This window comes from Fukomys damarensis, unplaced genomic scaffold, assembly GCF_012274545.1.
Source record: "Fukomys damarensis isolate Sample0158 unplaced genomic scaffold, DMR_v1.0_HiC HiC_scaffold_2, whole genome shotgun sequence".
NCBI lineage: Eukaryota > Metazoa > Chordata > Mammalia > Rodentia > Bathyergidae > Fukomys > Fukomys damarensis.
Window position 1 is genome coordinate 48806755 of NW_022900914.1, and position 21980 is coordinate 48828734.

Sequence of the window (21980 nt, forward strand, 5' to 3'; positions counted from 1 at the left end):
AAATTTTATCTTGTTAATTTTTTGTTTATTAACTTTTTGAGCCTATTTTATTTGTTACACATATTTGTAATCCTTATTCCTTCTCAGGTTATAATGCAGTTACACATTTTCCTTCACTTGTAGTTTTTCTTCTTTTTCCCATGTCTGTCTCCTTCCTCCTCTTTTGTCTTTCCCTTTCTCCTTCTCCTGTTCTGCTTTACCCTCCTTCTTTGCTTCCCTCTCTTTTTCCTCCTCTCTTCTCTCTCCCGCTTCCTTCTCCTCTTCTGCTTCACCCTCCTCCTTTGCTTTCCTCCCTTTTCCCTCCCTTCCCTCTCCCACTTCCCTTTGTCCCCTCCCTTCCTTCAAATCCATCATTCTTCTGCCTCAGCCTCCCAAGACTGGGGTTACAGGCATGAGCCTGCATTGGCCCTTACTTTTAGTTTTCTTGAAGAGTTAATGCTTAATACTTCAACTCCTTTACTGTATAATTCACTACTCAACCCATATCATTCTGTATTCAGGTATACTTTTTAAGCTCAACACTGGTCTTAAAGAAGGGTAGTCAGTTGTAGTGGAAGTAGTTCAGAGTTTAGAATTAGAATCAAAGGATTAAATTATCAGATTTTGTCATTTACTCTACAAACTTTAGAAAAATTAAGTATCTTTGCTACTCAGAACTGTGATTTAAGGACCAATAGTATTGGGTATCACTAGGAAGCTTGTAAAATGGGAAATTTCAAGTCTCATTACAGATATGCTGAACCAGAATCTGCAAGTTAGCTAGATACCACACTGAGAAGCACTGATATATAGTTATCTGATTTTTTTGGGGGGGTCCTGGGGATTGAACTCGGGTCCTTGCGCTTGCAAGGCAGGCCACCAAACTGCTGAGCTAAATTGCTGGCCCTATAGTTATCTTAGAAACTCAGTTTACTTATATGTAAGGTATTATTTATATATGTGTATGTGTGTGTATGCATATATACAAACACATACATGCTCACACACACATACATTATACAAGGAGAATCAGTCAAACCCATTGGATGGATAGCATACATCTGATCTATGTTGCATTGCTCCCATGGGACTTAAGGGCATGAGAAACCCTTGAAGATGAGGTGATAATCCTTTGTCATAGCAAGTCTTTGTCTCTAAGGAAATTATGTCTTCTGGCAGCATTGCTGACACAGTAGGCATTTAGCTTATAAATAGGTTGAAATCAAATCCCAGACCCAATAGCATTTTCCCATGTCACTGAAAGTTTTAAAAATAAATCTAAATTTTAAGATCTGTGAAGTATTATAGTGGCTAAGTAGATACACTGCTATTTTAAGACATTCTGTTGATGATTTTCATTTTAGTTTGCTTTGTAATAAATGTCTCATACATGTTTGTCTCCTTTGATGATTATTTACATGGGATTCATTTCTAAAAACTTAAAGGCTCAAGGTGGTGAAAGTTGGCTTATTTTTTTTCAGTGTAAAAAGGTTTTTAAATTGAACAAAATGTCTAATATTAACGAATATCTTTTTCTTTAGGAGATACCTCTAAAGGAGACAAAGGTGAAATTATTCAGTCCAAGTTGCAGTCAGGTATTACCACTTCTGGAGATTCAGACATTGGATCCCATTTATCCTTGTCCTCCGAGGACTTGCCTCAGCCGGCTATAAGTTCTCAAAAAAATACTACTGGTCAGCCCATCGATATTCTTAATCAGGAGGCCTTACCAGATAGTCATCAAGCTACAGCAAGTCTGAAAGTCTCGCATATTACTGAACTAGCTGAGCAGAAGACTGGGATACCATCAGAACCTCCTCCTTCCTACTCACATGGGGAGAAGTCCAATATTTTGTACCACCAGAGCTTGCCAGATGGTCATCTAGCAGATCAGTCACTGACAGTTTCAGTTGTGTCTGGATCTGTTGATCAGAAGACTGAGACAGCAACAGTCCTCTCTCCCTCCTACTCACATAAAGAGAAACCCAATATTTTCTACCAGCAGGAGTTGCCAGGTAGTTATCTAACTAAGGATAAGGAGACTTTGAAAGTTTCGGCTCTTCCTGGAGCACCAGACCAGAAGACTGGCATACCAACTGTAAGCTCCACTTCCTACTCAAGTAGAGAGGAACCTGGTATTTCATACCAACAAGAGTTGCCAGAGAGTCATTTAACTGAAGAGACTTCACAAGTTTTAGGTGTTTCTGGGCCACCTGACCAGAAGAGTAGGACACCACATATAACTTCTGCTTCTTATGTACAAAGAAAGAAGCCTAGTAGTTTATACCAAGAAGGCTTGCCAGATGGTCATATTCCTGAACAGTCATTGAAAGTTTCAGCTGTCTCTGAATCAGCTAAACAGAAGACTGGCATACAAACTATAACTTCCCCTTCCTACTCACAAAAAGATAAGCCTGATCTTTTCTATCAGCAGCCTTTGCCAGACAGTCTTCTAAATGAAGAAACTCTGAAAGTTTCAGTTGCTGACCAAAAGACTGGAATAACTATAGTCTCTTCTACTTCCTATTCACATGGAGAAAAGTCCCATACTTTGAATCTTCAGGCCTTGCCAGAAAGTCCTTTAACTGCGACGAACCTGAAAGAATCTACTCTTCGTGGATTTGCTGATCAGAAGACTGGAATAGTAACTGTCTCCTCTACTTCCAACTCACTTAGAGAGAATAGTATTTTACACCAACAAGAGTTGGTACAGAGCCATCTATCTGAAGAGACTCTAAAAGTTTCTTCTGCTTCTGGACCCAGTGACCCAAAAAATGGAATACTAACAACACACTCTGGTGGTTTTTATTCACAGAGAGAAAAACCTGGTATTTCCTACCAACAGACCTTGTCAGACATTTATACAACTAAGGAGCCTGTGAAAGCTTCAGCTGTTTACGGATTAGCTGACCAGAAAACTGGGACACCAGCAGTATCCTCTATTTCCCACTCACATAGAGAAAAGCCCAGTGTTTTCTATGAACAAGAATTGCCAGATAATCATCCAACAGAAAAGTCTCCAGAAGAATCTGTTGTTCCAGGACCAGCTGACCAGAAGACTAGGATACCAGCAGTAACCTCTGTTTTATATTCACGCAGAGAGAAACCTATTTCCTACCAGCCAGTTCTGTCAGGTAGTCATTTACCTGAAGATACTCTCAAAGTTTCAGCTGTTTCTGGACCAGCTGACCAGATATATCATATACCAACTCTAACATCTGCTCCCTACTCATATAAAGAGAAACCCAGTGTATTCTATCAGGACAAGTTGCTAGATGGTAATTTAGAAAATGCTGTAAAAGTTTCATCTGCTCCTGGACCGGTAGAGCAGAAGACAGGAACATCAGCAGTGTCTTCTGCTTCCTACTCACAAATAGATAAGCCTGGTATTTTTTATAAGCAGGCCTTGTTAAAGAGTCATCAAGCTGAAGACATTTTGAAAGTTTCATCTGCTCCTGGACCAGATAACCAAAAAGGTGGCATATCAACTGTAACCTCTACTTCCTACTCACATAGAAAGGACCCTGGTATTTCCTCCCAAAAAGAGTTACCAGAAAGTTATATACCTAGAGATTCCCCAAAAGTTTCAGCTTCTCCAGCTGACCAGAAGACTGGAACACCCACAGGATCTTCAAGTTCCTACTCACTTGGAGAGAAACCCATTATTTTCTACCAACCTGTCTTGCTAAGTAGTCATTTACCTGAAGAGGCTCTGAAAGTTTTAGCTGATTCTGCAGCAGCGGAACAGAAGACTGGAACACCAGCAGTATCTTCAGGTTCCTACGTATTTGGAGAGAAACCTGTTATTTTTTATCAGCAGTCCTTGCCAGATGTTCATCTACCTAAAGGGATTTTAAAAGTTTTTGCTTCTCCTGGACCAGCTGATCTGAAGACTGAGAAATCAACAACAGCATTTCCTACTTTCTACTCACTGGGAGAAAAACCCATTATTGTCTACCAGCAGACCCTGCCAAATAGTGAACTAACTAAAGAAGGTGTGAAAATTCCAGTTGTTCCTAAATCAGCTGATCAGAAGACTGAGATCCCACCCACTGTGACATCTTTTTCCTACTCAGATAGAGAGAAGAATATTTCTTACCAGCGGGAATTGGCAGATAGCCCTCTAACAGAAAAGGCTGAGAAAGTTTCACTTGGTTCTGGACCAGTTATCCAAAAGACTGGGATACCAACAGTACCTTCTACTTCCTACTTATACCCAAGTGTTTCTTACGAGGAAGTGTTTCCAGATCTTAATGAAGAAGCTTCGAAAGTTTTAGGTGTTGTTGGAACTGATGAAAAGAAAACTGGAAAACAAATAGTATCCTCTATCCCTTACTCAAATAGAGAGAAGCCTAGTGTTTCTTACGAGGATGTGTTTCCAGATGTTAATGAAGAAGCTTTGAAAGTTTTAGGTGTTCTTGGGCCTGCCAAACAGAAAAGTGGAATACAAATAGTGTCCTCTACCCCTTACTCAAATAGAGAGAAACCTCTTATTTCTTACGAACAAGTGTTGTCAAATGTAAATGAAGAAGCTTTGAAGATTTTAGATGTTCCTGGGCCTTCTGACCAGAAGACTGGGATATACATAGTGCCTTCTTCCACCTACTCACAGGGAGAACAGACCTTCATTTCATACCAGCCTTACCAGGAATTACCAGATCTTACTGAAGTAGCTTCAGAAACAGTAGAGGTTTCTGCTAATCAGAAGCCCAGTATACAAACAGTGTCTTCTGTTTCCTATTCACATGAAGAGAAGCCCAGTGTTTTTCATCAGCAGGAGTTGCCAAATATTACAGAAGGTGCTGTAGATGTTTTTGTTCATTCTGGACCAGATGGTCAGAAGATTAGGGTACCATTGACACCTTCAAGTTTCTACTCACATAAAGAAAAGCCCAGTGTTTCCTTGCCGCAAGAGTTTCCAGACAGCTATCTCACTGTAGAAGCTCTGAAAATTTCACCTGTTTTTTTACCAGCAGAACAGAAGGCTGGAACACCAACAGGACCTTTTGGTTCCTCCTCTCATGGAGTCAAGCCCGGTGGTCTAACTGAAGAGTCCCTCAAGGCTTCAGCTGTTCCCAGACTAGCTGATCAGACAAATAGGGTACCCACATTACCATCTAATTTCTACTCATGTGAAGAGAAACCCAAGATTTCAACTGTAAATATGCCAGACGACAAGAAGATTGAGCCACCAACAACTACCTGCAGTTCCTACTTACAGAAAGACAAGCCTAGTATTTCACCTGTGATTGGCCTAAATGACCAGACAGCTCCATTACTGACAATTTTTCATAGTTCATATTCCCAGAGAGAAAAACCTCAACAGCACTTGCCAGATAGAGATCAAAGTGGAGATACTCTAAAGATCTCAAGTGTCCCCGAACCAGCTGTGGTAAATACTGGGATACCAATACCTCTCTCTGACTCTTATTTACACAGAGAAAAATCTAATACTTTCCATCTACAGGAATTGCCAGACAGAAATCTAACTGAAGATGCACTGAAATTTTCAACAGTTCCTGCACCAGCTGATCAGAAAATGGTGTTGCCAGGATCTCCTCCTAGTTCCTTTTCATACAGTGAAAAACAAAATATTTTCTATCAGAAAGACATGCCAGGTAGACATCTAATTAAAGATGCCCCAAAGGTCTCAACTGGTCTTAGACAAGGTGATCAAATTACTGAGTTGCCAGTAGTTTCCTCTGGTACTTATTTACCTGATGAGAAACACAAACTTGTTTCAGAACATGTCCAAAGGCTAATACATAATTTGAATTCCTCTGACTTCAGTTTTAGACCAAATAATATGTTTTTAAATTCTCAGGTTGATGATGGAGTTGTAACTAAGCCAGAATCTAAACGTTTTGAAGATATTGGCTCTGAGGAAGTCCAGGATACAGCAAACAGTTCCAAAACTCTTAAAGAAATTCGGACACTTTTAATGGAGGCAGAAAATATAGCACTGAAACGTTGTAACTTTTCTGCTCCACTCATTCCCTTCAGAGATGTTAATGATATTTCATTTATACAATCTAAGAAGGTAGTTTGCTTCAAGGAACCTTCCTCAATTGATGTATCTAATGGTGATATGCTACAGAGAGAGCCATTTACAGAGGAAAACCCAAACAACAGGTACATAGAGAAGGATACTGGCACACAGACAAGTGTAAAATGCCAGAGAGGCATTGAAAATTGGGAGTTTATTAGTTCAACAGCAATTAGAAATCCTTTACAGGAAGTAGAAAGCAAAGCCAGAGTGGCATTAGATGAAACTTTTAGGCAATATGAAGTAGCTAAATCTGTACTGAGGTCTGAACCTGAAGGTTATAGTGGAACCATTGGGAATAAAATTATTATCCCTATGATGACTTTCATAAAAAATGATTTAAGTAGTGATGCAAGTGATGGAAATGCTTCCTGCTCTTGGGACAGTAATTTGCCAGAGTCTTTGGGATCGGTTTCAGATGTTCTTCTAAACTTCTTTCCATATACTTCATCCAAAGCAAGCCTAACAGATAGCAGGGAGGAAGAGGGTGTATCAGAGAGCGAGGATGGTGGTGGTAGTGTAGATTCACTGGCTGCACATGTAAGAAACCTTCTGCAGTGTGAATCCTCGTTGAATCATGCCAAACAAATACTGAGGAATGCAGAGGAAGAAGAATACCGGGTACGAACACGAGGTAAGACTTGATCATTTGTCATATCATCATGTTCAGGCTTATAAATATTATAGTTTAATAATTTGTTTATACTTAGATGTTTGCAGTTCTTTATTTTCATATAGAATTTGTTAGGATGATAGTATTTTCTACCAGCAGTGCAGAAAAAAACTATTTAAGCAATAATGTAGCTAAGGTAGAATATTATAGTGTGAGTCTGAGTTTACAGCCTTTGACGAAGTATGTAGATTCTGATGAGTCATAGAGAGTAAGAAAGTAGCTTGGATCTCCAAGCTCTTAAAGCTGTCATGTTTCCCTAATCTTCCCATTATAGTATCCTTTTGGGGAGAGCAGAAGAAGCTTCCAGTTTGCTTTCTCTAAATTGTCCTGTATTCTAAAGCTTTTTTCTCATTTTCTAATAAAATCCGTAAAGCTGATCTCAGATGTTAAAAAACAAGACATGTCAAAGTATTTTTCACACTAAGACTTGTGCTACAAAAGAGAATATTTAGTAATCTCATTAATCTCTAGAAGTAGAATTCTCTTAAAAGAGAAAGTAAAATCTTTAATATTTATAGGGAATATGTTTTGGAAGACAATTTATGAGCAACTCAGGCCTACATAGGAATCTTCCTTTGAGAAGGAAGTTCTGTACTGTTCCTTGTACATTTTGGTTCTACAAAGAATTCTGTAGTTTTATTAATTTAAAATAATGAGCTTTCGTAAAAGTGGTCAACTGTAAGTAGGAGCTAAAAGAGGAGGCAAAGAACTATTGATGAGAACAGAGATTAAGATAAAAGTGATTTAATACCATATTTAAAGTGGTTTCTTTGGAGAAATACTGTACAATGTGGGTTTTAAAAAAAATACTCTAGTAAAATGATCTCTCAAGAACTTTAATAGGTTGTTATATAATTGAGCTTAAGCATTGTAGTATGTGTTAAGTTGCATATGTTGAGGATTTTCTGTGCTCTTATAATTATTGAAAAGTTACCACTTTTGTCCTGTATTATCTCAGTGTTGCTATGCTTTCTCTTCAGCCTGGAATATGAAGTATAATTTAGCTGATGACCATGGATACTCCATATCAGAATTAAATGAAGATGACAGAAGGAAAGTAGAAGAGATCAAGGCAGAGTTTTTTGGTCATCGTAGAACACCTGACTTGTCTGAGGTATAAAAGAAATCTAGTAATCAAAACTGAAAATGTGAAAGCAAAGGTGGTGGAAATTGAATTTCTTATTTGGGCATTGGTGATCAGAGCAGAGTTGCTGATAATCTTTAGATAAAGTGTTTATTTGTTTTGTGGTGTTGATAATTTAACCTAGGGCCTCATGCATTCTAGACAACTGTGTACCACTGAGCTACATCTCCAGCCCAATGTTAGGTGTTTTAAATGTCAAAAGTTAAAATTTAAGGATTAGATTCTATAAGTTTCATCTATTGAGAAAAAATTTATCTTCTTAAAAAAATAAGAATTGATTTGCATTTTAATTTAGTTTTACAACAGAGAAACTAAACATCACATATTTTGTTTTCTTAAAATTGACCTCTTGAAATGCAAATGAAGTCCAGCTGGCTTTAGATAGATATTCTCTACTTAACATCATGATTATAGGGTTGGAGGTATAACTCAGTGGTAGAGCATTTTCCTAGCATTTGTGAGGCCATTGGGTTTGTTCCACAGTACTGCAAAAGAAGAAGGAAAAGAAGACAGTTATAATAGCTTATGTAAAAATGGCCTTTTTTTTGAGACAGGTTCTCTCGTGTAGGTCAGGCTGTCCTTGAACTCACCATGTAGTCCAGGCTGGCCTTGAACTCCCAGGATCCTCTTGCCTCAGCCTCCCAAGTGCTGGGAGTACAGGCATGTGCCACCACACCCAGCAACTTTCTTTTTAATAGAACTTTCGTGTGACTTGTACCATTTTCAGATAGCAAGAATAGGCCCAGGGATTTAGCTCAGTGGTTCCACTGCCTGCCTCGCAAGTGAAAGGTCCGGAGTTCACTTCGATCCCTAGTACCAAAAAGACCCAAAACAAAACAGACAAACAAACAAACAAACAAACAAACAAAAAAACAGATAGCAAGAGTAATTATTATGATACCGGTGATGGTAGTTATTTATGGAACATAGAGGTCAGGAGCTAGATTTTAAGGACAAGAAACAGAAGACTAAATAGTCATATGAGGCTAAACGTAGTCATATGATTACAGTTATCTAGAAAAGAAATGATAAATGTCTCCAGTTTGGTGGCTTTATGGTTAGCCAAAGTTTGGGCAAGGTACTTCTATTACTAAAAAGAAGGAGATGAGAATACTTATCAGGGAGCAATAGTAGTCTTTGTTGTAATACAGTAGAAAATTTTTAGAACTCTTCTGAGTGGTCTTAGTTATGAGCCATTTTGTTCCATAGTTAACTATCATTTTCTTGCTGTATTCTTTGACTTTTTTCATTTATAAAAGAACATGATCTTCATGTTCAAATATTAGTCTTGATAGAAAACTCATTAGCATAATAAAAGCTATTTTGACTACTTAAAGTAAGAACAATTTATGTCTTTTAGGGTTTACAGAGTCTACGGGGAGTAGGATGCACACCTGAACCTGTATGTGGTCACATCATTATTGAAAGCCATGAAAAAGGATGTTTCAGTACTCTGACTGCTGAAGAGCCACAATTGGACAGTCGCTCTTGTGTTTTTAGATCTGCTGAACCCTCAGAAGTGATCAGAGGACGACGGTGCCCATCACCATGGAGAGCCAGACACATCAATTTTTCTAAATCACTAGAGCAAAACAACCCCCATTTCAGAGTTTGGAATTCTTTACAGTTACAAAGTCATTCCCAGTTTCATAACAGCATCAGCAAAGATCTTCGAATGCCATCCCGTGAAAAAACAGAGCCCTGGCTGTCAGAATTAGTAGAACCTGCATGTGCGGATTTTCATTCTTCAACACAAATACCTACCCCTGAGCCCATGAGACAGTTTACTACCTCCATTACATTTTCATCTCACCGACATTCTAAATGCATTTCAGATTCCTCTGTTTTTAAGGTTGGTGTTACTGAAAGTAGTCAAGGTACTGGAGCATCTGTGGGGGTATTTAATTCTAATGTCACTGAAGAGCAAACTCCTCCTAGAGATTTTAAACAGAAAACCTCTTCCCCTTCATCACTTAAAACATTTAATCATTCACCAGATAAAGATGTGACTGTTGCACTAGAAGGTAATAGGCAAAGAGAAAAGTCACCTGTTGATTTTGAGCATTCTCATCAAGAAGATAAACTCTTAGAAAGATCAGATTTTAAAGTCAGCCCTTCTGAGCCCAGTAGCAGTGCAAATTGTAGCAATTTCAAGGAAGTTCAGTTTTCTGATAACCATACCCTCATTAGCATGAGCAGACCAAATTCCACACTAGAAGTAAAAGAGAACAATATAACTATAACTCCAGATCTTCCTTCACTCATTTTTCTTGAACAACGAGAGCTTTTCGAACAAAGTAAAGTCCCACTTTCAGATCACCATGTGAGAAAACACCATTCTCCTTTTTGTCCAAATGTTCCTTCTTGCATTTTTCTTGAACAGCGAGAACTCTTCAAACAAAGTAAACCCCCACATACAGATCCTGAGATGAGAGAAAACCATTCTTCCTTTTCCCATTGTCAGGATTATATAGCTTCCGATCTTCCTTCTTCCATTTTTCTTGAACAGCATCAAAGTAAAGCCCTAAGTGTAGATGACCACATGAGGAAAGACCATTTTTCTCTTTCTCAAGGTCAGGATTGTATAGCAGAAAAGAACAAACATACACCTAAATCACACATTTCTAATATAAATGTTGAAGCTAAGTTCAATAATTTGATGTCCCAGTTACCTCCTGGTCACTGTACATTAACAGCGTCTGCATCTGCTCCATCTTCAAATAAAAAAGCACTTTCCTGTGTTCGTTTCACTCTTTGCCCCAAGACTCCTTCCAAGTTGGATAGTGGAACATTAGATAAAAAATTTTATCCATTGGACTCTGCTTCTAAAACAAGGATGAATAGTGAGTTTAACTCTGATCTACAAACTGTGTCTTCAAGTTTATTGGAACCAGCCTCCAAATTATTGACCAGTAAATCTGTAGCACAGAATCAAGAACCTTTAGGTTTTCTAAGACTTAAATCTCCTCTGGACTTACAAGTTGTACAGTCTCCTCTTCCAGATAGTAATTCTATTGTTCAGGACTTGAAAACTGTACCTTCTCAGAATAGCCAGATAACAACCTCAAGGCAAATACAAGTGAACATTTCAGATTTGGAAGGATATTCCAAACCAGAAGGGACTCTGGTATCTGCAGATCGGTGAGTCTCATTATGATAGCAGTGAAGCTGATGGAATTTGTTATAAAGGGTTTAAAATACTTAAGCAAATGTAAGTTCTTGGAAAAAGGCAGTATGATTTTTTTTTTAAGGGAGGTTGTATCTGACTAATCTGCTAGAAGTCTTTCAAGAAGTATATTAATAAGAATATGCGAAGATAATACATACTTTTGAAGGGCTTTTGATGAGACCTGAACTCAGATGTTATAAGAAATTGAATTATTTTGAAAGGAATCTTTGATCATCCAGTGATATAATTTACTAATTCTTTGTTTTTGTGTTGGAGATATGCTAAAGATTTCCTTTGGGAGATTACATGTGTGTCTGGCTCCCCATCCCCCTCTTTGATTGCCTTTCATTTCCCTCAAATACTAGTTTTCACAAAGAAAAGTGGTAATTTTGCAATGGAGGATTCTGGCAGATGACTATTTTACCAGGTAATTAAGGTTAACATCACCAGTAATGCACATCAATTCACTGTGGCATGATTATACTTTTCATGTTGTACTGTAGGAAAGGAAACCCAATTCAGGGATAAATGAAAGACAATGTATCAGTCACTTTCCTGTTGCTAGGACAAAACACCTGACATCCAAAAAAAGAAGAAATGCTTATTTTGGCTCATAGTTGCAGAGGGTTCTGTCTGGGATTGACTGGCTCTAAGGCAGAAACAGAAGGGCAGAATGGTACAACAGAGGAAAGCTGCTCACTCTATGGAAGCCAAGAAACAGAAAGAAAAGGGAAAAATTGAGAGAAAAGAATTCACTCTTCCAGGTTACATCCCTAGTGACTCATCCCCAACAAAATCCTATATCTGGATATATGAGACTTTTAGGGAACATTTTAGATCCAAACCACAATTAAACTTTAAAAATAATTATGTAAATATTCTTCAGCAAACTTTCACTTTGTTATTTGTATCGGTCTAGAGTCATGCTTTCTTATTTAATAGTTTATGATTGCATTGATCAGCTTTCATTGCTAAGACAAAATACCTGACACCCATAATTTAAGGGAGGAGAGGTTTGTTTTGGTTCATGATTTTAGAGGTTTCAGTCAGTCGTCCACTCACTGCAAGGCAAGAAGAGCATAGTGGAGGAAAGCTGCTCAACTTATGGCAGCTAAAGAAGGAGAGTGGGATGGAAAGCAAGAGAAGAAGGGTCAGATCAGATATATGGTCCCTAGGATCATGCCCACACCTCCCCTACCGTGACCCACTTCCTCATGTTAAATTCTGCATATCAGAGAAAACGTACAGTACTTGTTTTTCTGAATCTGTTATTTTGCTTAACATAATTTACATTTTCCATAATTTCATTTTTCTTTATAGATGAATAATATTTCATTGTATATAAATACCATATTTCTTTATCTGTTGATGGGTACCTAGACTGTTTCCATTACCTTAGCTGTTGTGAATTGTATTGTAGTAAATGGTATCCTATAGAGTACTGACTTTTAATTCCTTCAGACATATATCAAAAAGAGCTATAGTTGAGTTAATATGGTAGTTTTATTTTTATTTTTATTTTTTTTGGTTTTTTGAGACAGGGTCTCACTATGTAGTTGAGACTGACCAGGAATGCACTGTGTAGTCCAGGCTGGTCTCGAACTCAACAGCAATCTCCTGCCTCAGCCTCCTGAGTGCTGGGATTACAGGCGTGCACCACCACACCCGGCCATATTTTTTTTTTTTTTTTTTTTTAGGAACCTCCTTATGGATTTCCATAGTAACTGTACTAATTTGTATTTTGAACAGCAGCATAGAAGAGTTCCTTGTGCTCGCTTTAGCAGCACATATACTAAAATTAGAAGGGTTGCTTTTCCCCTGCATCTTCATCAATATCTTTTTTTTTTTTTCATTCCTGACGATAGTCATTCTGAATGAGGTTAGGTGGAATCTCAGCGTAGTTTTGCATTTCCCTCATGGCTAAATATGTTGAATATTTATTTATTTGGGGGAATACCGAGGATTGAACTCAGGACCTTATAATTAAGTCAAGAGGAAGATTCCCTTATGAATGTGATTAGTGCCCTTATAAAAGAGACCTCAGGGAGTTAGGTAGTCTTTTTTTTCCATGTACTAACATGGCTGGTAGGTATCTGTGAACCAGAAAGCAGTCCTTCACTAGATAACAAATCTGCCAGTGTCTTGATCTTGGACTTAGGCTCTAGAACTGTGAGCCATAAATTTCTGTTGTTTATAAGCCACCTAGTCTATGTTACTTTGTTATAGCAGCCTGAATGGACTAGAACAAAGATTGATACCAAGTAGTAGGGTTGCTACTGAAATAATACCTAGATATGTGGAGGTAGCTTTGGATTTGAGTAATGGGTAGAAACTGGAAGAGTTTTTAGGTACATGCTATGAACAAGATGTTACTGTTCAATTTGGTGTATTCTCAGGAAAGTGGGACAACTGTAAAGTCCTTAATCTTTATTTGTTTGTTTATTTATTTATTATTTTTTTGGTACTTGGGATTGAACTCAGGACCTTGCGCTTGTGAGGCAGGTGGTGGCACCACTGAGCTAAATCCCTGGCCTGAGATTTTAAAAGGTTTACATATAGTAGTTTTGAGTAGAATGTAAGAAATATACATAGGGAACAAAGACCATTATGATGAGGCTTGAGACAGAAATTAGGGATGTGTTGTTGGAGACTGGCAGAAAGCCCTTCTTTCTTATAAAGTGTCAAAGAACTTGGCTGAATTACATTCATGTCCTATTGCTTTATGAAATGTAGACCTTGCAAATTCTGAATTTGGCTGAAGAATTGTCTAAGCAAGGTGTTGAAGGTGCAACTAGATTTCTCTTAGAGCCTGATTGTAAAATGCAAGAAGAGAAAAATATAAAGATGGAATTCTGTTTTTAAAAGTAGCAGAAATCTAAAACAGGGAAAATTCCTTTCCTATTTTAAAAAATGAGAACATATGTTTGGGAGAGAGCAACAACAGTATGGCCAAGTGGCCATTTAATAAAGATTACTATGATCACCTAGATGGAATTCATCAAGTTAACCAAAGAATTACCCCACAGGCATTCATATATCTCTGGGACTACCATTCCCATCTGTAGCCCAGATAAAATAATTGGGAATAACATAATTTCAAAGGAGATTCTTTAGGCAACAACAGCGCCTTGGTGCTCACTGCCCCCATGCTGTCTCAGTTCTGCTACCCACACTGTCATTCAGAGCCTCAGCGCAGTACTTCATATAGCATCAAAGTTGTGGGGATATAGATACCTTAGAGAGCCATGGGTTCCAGATAGGAAATCACTGAGAGAAAGCCCTGGAGAACGCATAAGACAATGCCTAGTAGAGTCTGGGGATAGGGCAATCACAAAGCACCACACTAGTAGAGCCATCTGGGTATAATTCCAGTCTAGTAGACCTGGGCATGTGCAACCTAGACTGAGAGTCATCAAGGAAGTAGGTCTACTACAGAGAACTGTATTAGGGAGAGGACTGCCCAAAGCTGTGGGGGCAAAGCCAGTGCCCACATGGGTCCAGAAGGTAAGACTTCCAGACCAGAGAGCCTAAAGGTCAGAACCTTGAATCAAAGATTATTCTTGAGTTTAAAGATTGTTACCTATTACCCCCTTTTTTCTTTTATTACTCCTTTTTGCAATGAAAATGTCTATCCTGTCTCCAGAACTGTGAACAGTACTTTCTGTTTATAAGCCACACAGCGACCCAGTTGGACTAAGTCAGTTATCATCTCCTCTTCCTGTGGTATATGACACTCTTTTTCTTTCCCTGCTTTTAGTGGACCTAGCTGTTTTGAGGAGCACCAGTCAGGTATTTTGCAGGTGGTTTCTTGGTTTGGGTTTGGCTAATATTTTCTCATCATGAGACTGGAATTTCAGGTTTAGGGAGAGAATGCTACATAGGTGAGAAGTGCCTCTACTTTACATCACACAGAGAATATGATATTCTCCTGTTATCACTGGTAATGCCTTGATCATGTGAATAAGGCCAGTGTTTAACTGATTGTTCCATTACTCCCTCTTCTACTTTAGTCTTTGAAGTCTAGTCACTAAGTCCAGCCTATTCTCATGGCGAGGACTGGAGACTTAAGCTTTACCTCCTTTTGTGGGAGATGTCTGCATACATTATTTAGAATTCTCCTTAATTTTTCTTAAGCAAAATGTCTCTTCTCCCAAATTATTTGCTCTGTTTTAATATGAATTCTGTATATAGATATATAACTGCATTCTTGAAAACTTCTAGATCACCCTCCTTCTTTTTTTTTGGTACTGGGGATTTAACTTGCGACCTGTGCTTGCGAGGCAGGTGTGGTGCCCCTGAGCTAAATCCCTGGCCCTTAGATTCCCCTATTTAAATATAACCCCTTGAGGCTGTGTTTCTTCTTTATCTTTGTACATTTTAGATAAGTAGCATAGTTTATAGCAGCCATGTAATAAATGAGTGTGTTCACATTAACTGAAAAGTGCTATTTTCTTAGTTAAATTATATAATGGTGTTATAAATTAAAAGTAAGTTTTAAAGTAAACAGGTGCATGATCACATTTTAATATGTATCTAACAAAATGAAGGGTACCATAGAAATACTTTACCATTTGAGATTGTTGTTTTCACAGAATATTTCTTATAGCTGCCTAAATATTGTTGGCCAAAGACATGTTCTGTTGTTTCTTGTCTTTTTTGTTCAGTTCACTAGAACAGAGTAAGACCCAAATTTCTGCCTTCTCTGGAAAGTTATCATCTGATGCAGTCACTCAGATAACAACAGAAAGTCCAGAAAAGACCATGTTTTCATCTGAGATTTTTATTAATGCTGAAGATCATGGACCTGACGTTCTAGAGTCCACTACCAAAAAACAACAGAAACTTCCTGTTAGGTTTGCTTCCTCATCTTCTGTGCAGCAGATTACTTCTAATCGTGGCACAGATGGTAAGACAGTGTGATTGCATTTAAGGTCATTATTTACTTTTGTGTGTAAGTATCTTAGAAATTTGTGATTATCTTTCTAGTCATTAAACCTAATTTTAATTTAAATAGTGGGATCCACATGATTATTATATCCATTTTTTATTTAGGTAGCTATAAGATAATATAATTTATTATATTTTTATCTTAATTTGCAGTAAAATTAACAATATGTGTGGAATTTTTGTTGCCTAGGGTTGACTTATTTTTGTCTCACTATGTTAAGAATACAGTAGTTTGTAATAATTTTAAAACAATTTGAGGCTTTTAAAATAAAGTGTATTTTATTTATTTGCTGTGCTGGGTATCAAACCTAGCTAGATAAATACTTTACCACTGAGCTACATCCCAGCCTAGAAGTATATTTTTAAAGTATATTTTAGCCAGGAGTAGTGATGCATGCCTGTAATGCCAGTTGCATGGAAGGCTGAGGCAGGGGTATCATAAATTCAAGGCTAGCCTGAGCAACTGAGCTAGACCCTATCTGAAAATAAAATAAAGAGGATGGGATGTAGCTCAGTGATAGAGTAATTTCTCTAGTATTCATGAGGCCCTGTGTTTAATTCCCACCACTATAAAAAAAGGGGGGATACTTATGTTAGACATATGACTGTGAATTATACTTGATTCTATTTTCAGATTTTAAAAGCAATATATTTTATAGTTAATTTTCTTCTTTCATCCTTCTAAAGGTATTTGATATGGCAAACAGTCCAAAGTAACCTTAAGACTATTGTGTCCAAACGTAAGTGGTTGAGAACTTCAAAACATTTATCTTAAAATTCTTCACCTTCATGTGGTAGCATTCTTGCTTTGGATCCATTGTAACTTGCTTATTTGTCATTAATTTTTTTGCAACCTTTAAACTAAATGATAAATATAACCATCACTTTATTCAAATTATATACTCTGGTGAAGGAAGAAAATTAATAAATCAGTATTATAACAATAATGGCTAGCCACATTAGTAACCAAATAAAAGGCTACAATGATTCCTGTTTTGTCATTTGGACCCAGTAGAGTGGTACAATAATCCCAAGTCATCTGAGACTTTTTAATCCTGCATATATAGCATTAATATTATTTTACATAATTTTCTATCATCAGGCATGGTAAAATAGTTCCCCAAATGTTAGTCATGTTCTAATGACTTTGTTTTTAAAAGATCACTTTATTTATTCATGATAGTTCAGATCAAAGATTTAGTCAGTACTATCTATGCTACTCTATGTATTGCTTTAATGGGAGAAAAATGTAAAATGTTTAAATAGCTGCTCTTCCTGGTCGAAGTATCTCTCTGTTATTTCTGAAATCCATCTAACAAATCTCAGAATCACAGAGATTGAAGGTAGAAGATTCTAAAAGGGCTCAACCTTTGTTTCTAAATGTATTCTTTCTGGTACTTTAGATAGGAAAGTACTATATATGATTCAGCACATATCCCATATTCTGACAGCATTCCACCTCAGAAACTCTTACCCTAAAGTTATCAGTGTTGCTCACTCACTTTTGTTTTAAAGCTTTGACATAGTTATGGATGATAAGGCATGTGGTAAGAACACCTTTATCCACCCATCTTTTACCTCATTTTCTTCATTATGAATTGACTTCCTTCTTTTGAAGCATAGTACTAATGATATAAAATTTGTGCCAAAATAAATCATTAGAACTGTCAAAGATGGTAACAAAATCCTTTAATTCTAAAATTCTATCTAATAATATAAAGGTGGTTATGTTCAAAATGAAAGGACTATTAATAGTCTGTTAAGAGCATTTTGATTTTTATAAACTAGATGTGAGGAACTAGTTCTAGTAGTATATTTAGAAGTGGAGGGCAGTTGTAAGAGAAAATCATGGTCTGTAAGGGTAAATTAAAGGTGCATGAGGTATTTGGTCCAGAGAAACGATATCCCCAGAATTCTATTCATATGAGGAATATAACTCCATAAAATATTCAAAAATAACCTAAACAAAAACTGTGCGTGACCCACATTCAGGAAAATATTAATTCTATAGTGATAGAAAGGGAGGAAGGGTATGTTTGTGGATAAGAAAGCTGAATATCGTAAAGATGTTATTTATTCTTCAGTAAATATATATTTTGGCATAATTTTGCTAAAGTTCTAGTGGAATTTTTTTGAAACTTGTTTAATCTTAAAGTTTGTCAGGAAGAATAACAGAAAATTTGGGGGAATAATCTCTGGTTTCCCACAATGGAGAAATATAAAGATTATAGAATGTTATTACAACAAATTTGAAGAGAAGGGAATTGAAAGAACTTAGTGCATTACTTCTAAACATACTGATATTACAGATTGATGCAACTTATTTTTTTTTGTCATACCCTAAAAGGTTTTACTATCGAGCCTACTTTTTTTTGGTACTGGGGATCAGGACCTTGCCTCACTCAGGACCTTGCATTTGTGAGGCAAGTGTGGCACCACTGAGCTAAGTCCCTGGCCCTCCAAAGCCTTTCTTGTTACTAGCTGTGACTCTGGGAGTAGAATAAGACTAGCTACCATAGAGGCTAATAGTGAACAGGTTTAGATATACAATAAATTTTTTCATTTACAGTGATTTATATGTAGATTTCCTAAAAAGTCATAATGAATTTTTTTCTTAATGAAACCTGTTCCTGTCATACTAAACTGCATCCTGCTCCAGTTTGTCCTGTATTCGTAATCTCTTTTTAAATTTTTTTCATATTACACATAGTTTATTAAAATATAGATAATTTGGTCGTTTAATTATGTATACTGTCTCCCACCTCTAGAATTCTGGCTCTTTTGAAACCAAATACGCATTTTTGTATAGTTCACTCATATATCTCAAGAAACTTGAATACTTCCTCGCACACAGAAAGTCCTCAATACATACTCATTGAATTAATAACTATTTTCTTATTAATTGTTCTGATCTTTACCTCCATAGCCCAGCCTGTGCTGTTGCCATATAAGCCATCTGGTAGTCCACAGATGTACTATGTTCCACAGCTACAAACAGTTCCTCCAATTCTGGATTCCAAATCAGACACCACCATTGAAAGCTCACATTCAGGTATTTTATAGAAATACTAAGAATTAGTTTTGAAATTTTATTGTTGTGTTGGCAAGTTTATTATGAGATTACAAATGAAAGTTCAGTGCTCTTTAATCTTTCAGTGAAATGTGGAGCTTCTTATGTCTTGATTTCTGGTTCAGATTAGGTCTATTAAATCAGTTATGTAGCCTTAAGCATTTAATAAAATTTAATGAAGGAAAGTGCAAGTATAGTTGTTTGTTTGAGTTAGTGGACTATATCTAGGGAAAAGTTTCCCAAGCTTTCTTAATTCACAATATCCTTAGTGTCTCAGTTATTTTTGTCTCAGCCTAGGGTTAATGCATATGTATTTTTTAAAACAGCTCCTAAAGTTTGGCAGGTTGAGATCCAGTTTTTCCAACACCATTTATTAAAGAGGCTATCTTTCCTCCACTGAGGATGGTCAGCTTTTGTCAAAATTCCTTTGTCAAAGATGATGTAGCTGCATACATCTGGATTTGTTTTTATGTCTTCCAATCTGTTCCACTGATCCTCAGATCTGTTTCTTTGCCAGTACCATACTGGATAAAGAAGATGTGGTTTTTCTATAAAATGGAATATTACTCAGCCATAAATAATGAGAAATTAGATTCATTCTTAGGAAAATGGATACATATTGAGGATATACTCCTAAGTGAAACAAATAAGTCACACATGTGTAAATACCAAGTAGTTTCTCTGGTGTGAATAAACTATAATAGTACATAAGATCCTAATGATATGATGGACAATGTGAAATAGGAAGAAAGGGGCTAAAGGTGTACGGAAAGTGGGAAGGGTAGGGGGAAAGCTAATAAGGAAAAAGAAAAAAATATGAGAAAATGAAGAAATGGAAATGAAGTATTTATAAAGGGGGAAGGAGGAGTGGGTGAAGGGAGGGCAGGGACAAGGGGAAAAAATGAGAACCAAGACCTATCATGTAAAGGTACAAGATCCCAATAATGAATGCAACTGTACTGTATACCTAAAAATGTACCAAAAAACTCAATGAGGAAAATAAATAAATAAATAAATCTCTTCTCATTTCAGGAAAAAAATAGCTCCTAAGATAGTAAGGCATAAGTACCTTTTGTTTTTATCGAACAGCTTAGTAAACAGTCATTTCCTTTTGGCTTTTTAAAAAATTAAAGCATTTTATTTTGTTCATAAATAACCACAGTTACTTCTTTTTTTTTTTCTTTTTGTACTGGGGGTCAAACTCGGGACCTTGCACTTGCAAGGCAGGCATTGCAACCACTGAGCTAAATCCCTGGCCCTAACCACAGTTACTTCTAGTGAAATACCTACATGTGGCTGTTGGACACTGTACCACTTCTCATGCCTTGAGATGAAATTGAACACAGGCAGTGTTCTTCTCTGCTCTTTATTAAAATAAGTACAAAAAAAAAATCCAGGTTTGCAGAGACATGACAGTGTTGGAAGAAATATGCTAGCATCTGGTGTTGAATTTTTGAACTACCTTGAGCTTGTAATTCATGGAGTACATCAGCTATTAAATATCACCATTGTTTCCTTAGGATGAAAATATTATGCAGCATTCCTGTGAATTCATTGCAGGGTAATTGCAGACTTTGAAAATGAATAGTACTTCCTGGAGGAGTTCAATAAGTACTTTGGGATTTTTAGAGTAAGAGTACTGAGTCAGTGTGTTGTTAGATTTTGACTGATGGGATAACAATTAGGCAAATTGTTTTCTTTGTAATTTTTCCATAAACTTCTTCGTGTAGAAATTTCAAATAAAAGGTAAGTGGCCCTTGATATTATTTTATTTTATATGAAAATAGAATAACTATTTTTTAATGGTAAATGTATTAGAGCCTCTCATACAACCTCAAATTTCCCACCATTGTGATGGAGCTTGAAGAACAAACCACAAAAATGCTCACCAGAAGTAAGGATTAAATCTATGTTTAAAAAATGAAAAAATTTCCATTCTACATAAAGCTGTGATGTTTAAAAACACACATCCCAGAGAGAGCCACGTCTGCTCCCGACCCAGCCGCCATCGCTCAAGCGCCGGGAGGTAGGCTGGTCCCCGATCCACCGCAGGAAGGAGAGCCACGCCTGCTCCCGACCCAGCTGCCATCGCGCTGCCACTCCTGAACCCCCATAAGCTCCCCCACCCCTGCAGTCTCAGACCTCCTGACTGTGCAAGTCTTTGGACCCACTCTGCAAAGACAGAGGTGGTTATCAAGGGTATTTTTCTGAGTTCCCAACTTTGACATCTTTAAAGAAAGGGCGTGGGAAACCTGTAATAGAACGTTGCGGAGTTCAACCATTCAGAAGGATGAGGAACTCAATCTGGGCCTTGCAGCCCAAGGTCAGTCAGCATCATGGGGTTCAGCCATCAGGTAACTGAGATCAGGGGTCTTGCATCCTCGCTCTGTCTGAGCCATTAAATGGTAAATACACTATATTGAAATTTTGTTCACTGCAGACATGTTCTGGACTGCTTCTTGATTTCAATTCAATTCACATGATTTAAGGATGATAGACTAGTGACTACCACAGGTGGTCAGTGTCCAAGTTGTGCTTGATCTTAATGTGTTGCTGATTGTATCAGTTGGGATAAAGCATTGCCGTTGATTTGATGAGCTGTTTTCTCTGATGTTATAAAGATGAGAATGTCTGTGGGTCGTTAGAGACACAGAAGCTAGGGCGCAACTATATCAGGAAGATTTGGGTGATAACCCAGAGATTAAACCAAGGACAGTCCGACAACAAAAATAAAAATGAGAAAACACTTAAGCAAGACACAAGGACAGACTTCCAGTTCACCAATGGCAAACAGTAGGGCAAAGGAGGATGAAAAGGCCGATAGTGCACCACCAGGACACCCTGAACTCAAAGCACAGGAAGTAACAAAACAGATCAATCAGGCTCTAGAAAAATTCAAAACAGAAATAATTTCCCAGATAACCATAGAGATAGTGAGCAAAATGGAAGTCA

The 21980-nt window shown here is 37.3% G+C and overlaps 1 protein-coding gene across 4 annotated transcripts in view; it reads left to right on the forward strand.

The window, feature by feature from the left end:
* Alms1 (ALMS1 centrosome and basal body associated protein) overlaps positions 1-21980 on the forward strand; it is a 133084-nt gene that overhangs the window by 52549 nt on the left and 58555 nt on the right. For all 4 annotated transcript variants that reach the window (XR_777415.1, XM_010609593.2, XM_010609596.3 and 1 more), the window contains 5 exons: positions 1521-6659; positions 7679-7812; positions 9203-10983; positions 15676-15917; positions 18885-19010. Coding sequence is in view for 3 of the 4 variants with exons in the window: in XM_010609593.2 (XP_010607895.1) it covers positions 1521-6659; positions 7679-7812; positions 9203-10983; positions 15676-15917; positions 18885-19010 (7422 nt within the window). In the remaining variant the exon portion in view is untranslated. The remainder of the gene's footprint in view (positions 1-1520; positions 6660-7678; positions 7813-9202; positions 10984-15675; positions 15918-18884; positions 19011-21980) is intronic.